We start from the raw sequence: 8088 nt of genomic DNA on the forward strand, positions 1-8088 counted from the left end.
ATTATCTTTTAATTCCATTTGTCTATAACTTTTTGAAGCCCCCTGTGGATCAAAACCAACTTGAAAGTTTACTTGTTAAAGGAGTCCTTGTGTGATGCTGTGGGTTTATGTGCTGGGCTGCAAAGTCGGTTTGAAGCACAAGTTCGTCAGTTCAAGCTCACTAGCCACTCCTTGGAAACCCTATACAGCATCACTGTGTTCAGAACCAATTCAACAGCACTTAACAACAACAAAAATTATGTTAAAAGCAGGAGTTATATAGAAGGCAGAGTGTTAAATTGTGCTTTAATGGGGAGGGTAATGTTAAGAGTGTGACTTGGTCAGGAAAAAGTGATGTCTGATAGTTTAAAGAGTAAGTACAAGTTCATCAAGTACAATGAGTAGGAACTGGAACTGAGCAATCTAGTCAGAGTGTTTGATTAACCTTTGTACTAAGTCAGAAAACATGATGTACTTTGAAATTGTTATTGCCTGAAAAGGTAGGAAGAGATCAGATTAGTAATCTGGTTCTTATGAAATGTGCTAAGGAATTTGTGGGTTTTGTCTTGCAGCTGATGGAGAGTGTTTGAAGGGTTTTAAGCTGGAGAGTAACATAGATTTAGCATTAAATAAGTAAACAAATCCACAAAACCAATATTTTCCGGTTTTTCTTTCTCCATTTTCCTTGGTCCCCAGTGCTACTGATCTCTTTTGCCTTAGTACTCTCACTCCCCTTCATTGGAAACCAGGCTGCTAAAGACCCCAGTTGCTAGAGGTCTTCCTCTAATTATTCTTTGACCATTGCCATTAATGTTAGATATATATACCTTTGTCTGCATGTCTATTTTTTTCTGCGAGATGGGTTAAGAGTTCCCTTACCATGGCACTATGTCAATGGGACTTATTTAACGTGTGCTTAGATGGAAGGTGGAATTCATTTTTCCACAGATACAAACAGTATAAAGAACATTTAGATTTTTTTAAAATTGAGATATAATTTATATACCATACAGTTGAATTATTTAAAGTATACAGCTCAGTGTGTTTTACTGTATTCACAGAGTTTTATAACCACCACTACCATCTCTGAGACAAATCTTTGAGGCTTGATCTGACCTGAGAACTTATGTCAGCTGTCTTATTCTTTGGTTTCCCTGTTAAATTTTTGGATGGTTTAGGGTTTAAAATCTGAAAAGGTGTGCACCAAGGTTGTCTCTTATGACCATAGTTATTCAGTTAGTATGCTGAGACAATAATCTGAGGAACTGGATTTCATGAAGAAGAAAATGGCAGCAGGATTGAAGAAAGACTCATTAACAACCTGTGCTAAGCAGTTGACACAGCTTTGCTTACTGGAAGTGAAGAAGACTTAAAACATTTACTGATACAGATCAAAGACTTCAGGATGGCTTGTACCTCAAAGTTAAGAAAATGAAAATCCTCACAACTGGACCACTAAATAACATCATGATAAATGGAGAAAAGATTACATTGTCAAAGACTTCATTTTGCTTGGATCCATAGTGAGTACCCATGGAAGCAGCAGTCAAGAAATCTGACAACTTTACAGCATTGACCTTTTTACAGTATTAATGACCTTTTTAGAGTATTAATGAGCAAAGCTGTTAGTTTGAGGACTAAGGTGGGCCTAATCCAAGTCATGGTATTTTCAGTCACCTCATGTGCATGTAAAAGTTGGACAATGAATAAGGAAGACTTCAGAAGAATTGATGCCTATGAAATGGTGATGGTGTAGAGCATTGAAAGTACCATGATACACTGTCAGGAGAACAAATCTTGGTCTGGGAAGAAGTACAGCCACAATGCTCCTTAGAATTGAGGATAATGAAACTTTGTCTCTTGTTGTTTGAATATTTTGTCAGGAGACATTAGTCTCCGGAGAAGGACTTCATACTTGGTCAAGTGGAGAGTTAGCGGGGGCGGGGAGAGAGAAAAAGGAAGACCTCCAAGGCGATGGATTGGCGCAGCAGCAGCAACAATGCGTTTAAACATAACAATTGTGAGGATGGCGCAGGACTGGGCAGTGGTTTTCTCTGTTGTTCATAGGATCATTATGAGTCAGAACTGACTCAGCTGCACCCAGCAACTACAGGGTTTAACTTGTTGCTCTCAGGGAGCCACCAGCCCCCTCTTGATTACTTACCACCAAAATCTCCTTGGTATGGTGCTATAGGGTAAGTGATGGACTAATAACCACAAGATAGGCAGTTTAAACCAGTGACTCCTTAGAAACCCTATACAGGTTTGATATGTCAGAATCGACTCTATGACACTTAACGGTAAAATCTCCCTTATACTTGAACTTTCTACACTCTGTTCCAAATTAAGTTAGTTCTCTTGGGGAAAGCTTCAGAGCTTTCTGTTCTTAAAGCCTGTTTTTGCCCTTAGGGGAAAATTTGTGTTCCACTGTCCAGGAGGTGGAGGTGGGAAAAGTGGCCTGCTTCTCAGAACGCATACTGAGTTCTAGTGCGGCAATGTAGGATAAACTTTGGAGTGCTTTCCACAAGGAAGGAGGTTCAAACCCACCAGTTGTTTCTTGGAAACCCTATTTTTGTTGTTAAATGCTATTGAGTCATTTCTGACTTAGTGACCTGTATAGGGTTTCCAGGGAGAGGTTGGTGGGTTTGGGCCAGTAACTTTGTGATTAGCAATCCAGTGCTGATCCTACAGTGCCACACCAGGACCTCCTGGAAACTATATACAGGGCCACTGTGAGTCAAAACTGACTTGACAGCACTTAGTAACAACAACCTGCTTCAGGAGTGGGACACTGGGCAGGGATGATAGTCCCTAGTCTTCTTAGATTGCTTCTTGGCATGGAACCTCTGTTTTGTGAATGAAGTGACACAAGGATGATTGGGCCTTCATAGTATCAGCCTGCTGTGTATTGGGTAGAGCTCCCACCCTGCAAGTGAGGGTCAAATGAAGAAGGGCACCCCAGACCTCTCAACTCTTCTTGCCTAGGATACAGATCTGCAGCATAGATCTGGATGTGATGAGAAATGCCGGCAATCTGTTCTCATGAATATACCATCGCTTTAGGCTGGAAACTGTGTCTCAACTGCAGCCACCTGGGGAGAGTTTCCTTATGCTGAATTGCAGCAGAGGATAAATTTTGAATTGAACTCCATAGACTGACACTGTTTTTACTGAGATTTAGTGTGTTTTTTTTAATTAACTATTTGTTGTATGTCATTTGGATAATTTCCAGAGACTTTAAATAGCTGTTTGCTTTCCCCCACCTCTAGTTTCCACCAATTGTGGTTGTTTCACTAGGGAGCTATCCGTAAGACTTCTCACTCTGCCATTGTGGAAGTTGTTATCTGGAACAATTAGACTTTATAGTACTTTTCAGTTGTGTTTACTGAGGCTGTTAGTTAGATAGGCTTTTATGGCCTAATCTGGGATTCTAACCAGATCTGTTATAACTAGGATAAATTACAAAATATATCTGCATTCCAAATAACAGAGCAGAAAATTAACATATCGAATCTAGTCATTTTGTATTTTGTTTTGTAATTATATTATTGTTGGTGTTAGTACTGTTGAGTCGATTCCGACCCATAATGACCTTATATAGGGTTTCCAAGAAGCATTATCCAGCAGCGAGCGCCACACCGGGATGTAAAATATAATAAATTAGAAACATGTACCTTTATGATGCTATATATTTTTTGTTTTTAAAATGAATAGTTCTTAAAATGTGAATAAAGTGTGAGAACATTGTTATGATTTTCAAATTATGAATATTCTTCGTGGGTTTTTTTTCTTACAATAAAAATACATATAACAACATTTTTTTTGCCTTGCTTTATACTTAATTTTTGGTGAAAATATTCATACCAAAACCCATCCCATTCCATAATTTCTAGACATAGTGATCAGAAACATTGGCAATGATCTTCATATAGTGTCAATATTCTTGTTATTTTTCTTCTAGTTGTTTCACTACCATTTACTTAATCTCCTTGCCTCTCCCTTTTCATCTAGGCTTTAAAATAGCTTGGACCTTGGTGCTTACGTAGATATGGATGCTTTTCTTTTAAAAGAAACAAAAAATACTCAAGGGTGATAATTTTTAGTTCTTAAACTAAACTATTACTTAGTTTAAAGGTAACTTCAGGGGATAATTTCAATTAAAAGTTTGAAAAGCAAGTCAGGATCATAGTTGTGGAGACTCCTCCAATTTCAGTAGGGACAGTTAAGTCTGGATTCTTTGAGTTTGAAGTTCTCCATAAGTTCGACGCTGCGCTGCTTTCTTTTAGATGTATTTCAATATAAGCATATTAATGTTGTTCCAGAAGACTTTTTTTCCGCATTCTATAAGTTGTCTCTGCACTCTTGATAAAGTCTTTTCAGGGATGAAATACTTAACTTTTATGAAGTCCTAGTTATTTATTTTGCTTTCTTTTGCTCATACATTCATTGTTGTGTGAGTATCTGTCATTGAAAAAGATTTGGTCCCCAAACTTTGCTCCTATATTTTTTTACAAAAGCTTCATGGTGTTAGATTTAACATTGAGGTTCTTAGTTCATTTGCATTAGTTTTTGCGTATGGCATGAGGTATAGATCGTGTTTTTATTTTTCTCAGTATGGAAATCCAGGTTACCAGAAAAATTTGTTTAAAATACATTCAATGGTGAAATGGTGAAAATCTGTTACACCACTGAATGGATTTGGCTCCCTTGTTAGAATTAGTTGACTATATATATATATATGGATTTGTGTTTGAGTTTTCAGTATTAAACCAGTATAGTACAATGGTGTTTTGATTACTATAGTTGTGTAATATATTTTGAAGTCAGGAAGTGGGAGATCTCCTACTTTGTTCTTCTTCAAAATTTCTCTGGTTATTTGGGGCTCTTGTATTTCCATAAATAATTGAGGATTAGTTTTCCCCTGTTTGTAAAAAATGCTGTTGGAATTTTGATTGAGATTGTATTGTATCTGCAGATCACTTCAGGTAATCTTGACATCTTGCTTATATGAAGGAGCTTCACAAACTTTTTGTAGTTTCCCAATCCATGAGCACGAACTGCCTTCTGTCAGTTAGGTCGTCAGTTTCTTTCAGCAGTGTTTTATAATTTCCATTGTATAAATCTCTCACTAGGGCTGTTATTATGGAGTATTTTCTTAATCTCATTTTCAGAAATTTTGAAAAAACTTAAAAAGCAACTAAAAAAAGAAAAGAGTACTAATGTTAATGTAATTATTTCTTCTTTGTAGGACATGTGAACTTATATATTTGACACAACCCGGCAGTTCGTAAGTAATTCAATGCATGTTATTTTCACTTTTTGTATTTTTAAATGAGAAGAAATACACAGATTTTTCTGGAGTAATCTCAGTCATGTTGATAATGTCAAGATTAACTTGATTGATTATTGCATGCTACTTAATAAATTAATTCATAGATTTAAGCCCTATGGAGATTGTTAGTCTCTTCACAAAAGAAATACTATACACTGAATCCCTGACTGCAAGGGAGGGATTGAAAAGGTAGAAGTTGATGCAGTGCCACGTATCACCAACTCTGGGAGAAATGTAAGTTTACTGTGGTTCCATTCAAGAGACTGTATAAAGAGTCAGTACATCACTTTTCTGTGGAAGAATAAATATGAAGATCAAAATTAAAAAATATTAAAAAGCAATGTAGATAGACTACATGCTCTACTAGCACTGACCTCATGAAAGAGCTCCAGCATTTTTCTTTGGGAACAGAGAGAATGACTTGTAGGTGAGATTTTCTTTCTTGCTCAAGTAGTAGTGGGGACAGTAATATAAAGGGAAATTATTGTTACTATTTAATTTATATGAATCCATTAATTTCAACAAGTGAGTATCTACGAACGAAAATTTCTTAAAGGCAATGTATTAAATTGTTGTTGTTGTATAGGGTTTCTGAGGAGTGGCTGGTGAGCTTGAACCGCTGACCTTGCTGTTCAAACCGACCTTGCAGTCCAGCATATTAACCTGCAGTGCCACACTAAGACTCCATTTTTCTGCTTGCTGTTGCTGTTATGTTCCGTGGAGTCGGTTCCTACTCATAGCGACCCTGTACAGGGTTTCCGAGGCTGTAAATCTTTATGGGAGCAGAGAGCCTCATCTTTCTCCCGTGGAACAGCTGGTAGTTTTGAACTGTTGACCTTGTGGTTTGCAGCCCGATTTGTAACCACTATGCTACCAGAGATCCTTATTTTGCTGCTTACAAGTGTTAATTTTAATTAGAAAATAGCATTGTTGTTAAGTGCCTTTGTGTTGATTCATATTCATATGGACCCTAAATAGAGTTTCCAAGGAGCAGCTGGTAAGTTTGAACCACTGACCTTGCAGTTCAAACTGACTTTGTGGTCCAGTTCTTGTCCTATAGTGCCATACCAGAACTCCATAGCATAAAAGTATTAAAATAATTGGAAACCAAGTACATTATTGTCTGTTGTTTCCTTTCCTTACTTTTAGTATAGAATTGAGATACTCACGATTGCCTCATAAAATGTATATTCAATGGACTAAGTGTCTTGAGTAGAAACACTAAGTAAATTGAGACAAATTGAGTTTGGGTCTAAAATATGCACTAAAATGAGCTATAATCTGTTGTGCACTTACCTCAGATATGTAATTAAAACAAAGAACAACCAAAAGGCAGAGTTGTAAAATTTTGTGTCAGTGTTAATTTTTTTTTTTTTTTCTGTTTTCTGTTTGTGTACTAGGATATCTTCTGAAATAAATTCTGTGTTGGTGCTGAAACTTTCTTGGATCACTTTTTTACTTGCCAAAGGTAAAGTCATTATGTTTATTATCACTATTATATATTATAAAGCATGTACAAGGTATTTTGCATTCACAACGGTATGATACAGGACAGCTTTACATCTAAAATGCTAGGCTTTTTCTATGAGAGTTTTGTTGAGAAAGCTTTCCTCATCTACTCTTCACCCCTGATCTTGCCCCTTTAGACTTCTTTTTGTTTCCCAAACTCAGAAAACATTAAGGAACATGATTTGAAGTCCTCAAGGATGCCCAGAGTACTGTTTTACATGGTATAAATCAAAGAATACAGAATTCTTTGAGTAAGGATTAGAAATGGAAAGACTGCCTTAGGAAGCATACAGACCTAAACAAAAGTTACGTTGAGAATCAACAGTTTCACATAGTTTTGCTTAGTAAAGGTGTCTGTGATTCTGTAGCAGTACTTTTTAACTTACCCTTATATGTAGTAATCTGCTTTGGAAAAATAGAATATCAGTACTCTCATGCTTCCTGCCACATCACCTTTCCCCACTTTCAGGAACTAACAGAAGAAAATGTCCTGTGAATTCTTGCACTAAAAGAACTTACAGAACACAAATAAATGAAAAAAGAGCTAGAAGAGCTAAGAAAAAACCTAAGGATAAAAATAACACCATTACAAAAAAAAATAATTATTTAGCTCAAAATTAAAGAAAGGTTTGAGGTAGAAATAGTCAAAACATCAGAAAAAGACAAAGGATTAAAATAATATGAGAGAAGATAATAAATACAGAGGACAAAAACAGTTCAACACAAGAGAGCTGATGTTCCTGAAACAGAATAGAGTTATTTAATTAAATAGAATGTTATGTGCCATGGAGTTGATTCTAACTCAAAGCAACGCTATATGACAAAGTAGAACTACTCTATAGTTTCTAGCCTGCAGGCTTTATGGAAGAAGCCCTAGTAGTGGTTAAAATGCTCATCTGCAAACCAAAAGGTCACTGGTTCAAAACCAGTGAAGAAAAGACCTGGTGGTCTGCTCCCATAAAGAGTACAGCTTAGGAAACCCTATGGCATCGTTGTACTCTTTAATATAGGGTCATATAAGTCAGAATTGTTGGAGGAGAATACTGAAAGTGCCATGGGCTGCCAAAAGAATCAATAGATCTGTTTTGAAAGAAGTACAGCCAGAGTGCTCCTTAGAGGCCAAGATGGCCAAACTTAGTCTCTCATCTCTCATACTTTGGACATAGTGTCAAGAGGGAACAGTCGCTGAAGAAGGATTTCATGCTTGGTAAGATGGAGGGTCAGAGAAAAAGAGGAAGAACCCCAACAAGATGGATTGACCAGGTGGC

The 8088-nt window shown here is 36.8% G+C and overlaps 1 protein-coding gene across 1 annotated transcript in view; it reads left to right on the forward strand.

Annotated features, from left to right (window-relative positions):
* The window catches only part of RB1 (retinoblastoma 1), a 250862-nt gene that overhangs the window by 57589 nt on the left and 185185 nt on the right, over positions 1–8088 (forward strand). Inside the window, exons 5-6 of the mRNA XM_006837641.1 lie at positions 5228–5266; positions 6712–6779. Coding sequence (XP_006837704.1) covers positions 5228–5266; positions 6712–6779 — 107 coding nt within the window. The remainder of the gene's footprint in view (positions 1–5227; positions 5267–6711; positions 6780–8088) is intronic.

The sequence above is a fragment of the Chrysochloris asiatica genome, unplaced genomic scaffold, assembly GCF_000296735.1.
Source record: "Chrysochloris asiatica unplaced genomic scaffold, ChrAsi1.0 scaffold00022, whole genome shotgun sequence".
Lineage (NCBI taxonomy): Eukaryota > Metazoa > Chordata > Mammalia > Afrosoricida > Chrysochloridae > Chrysochloris > Chrysochloris asiatica.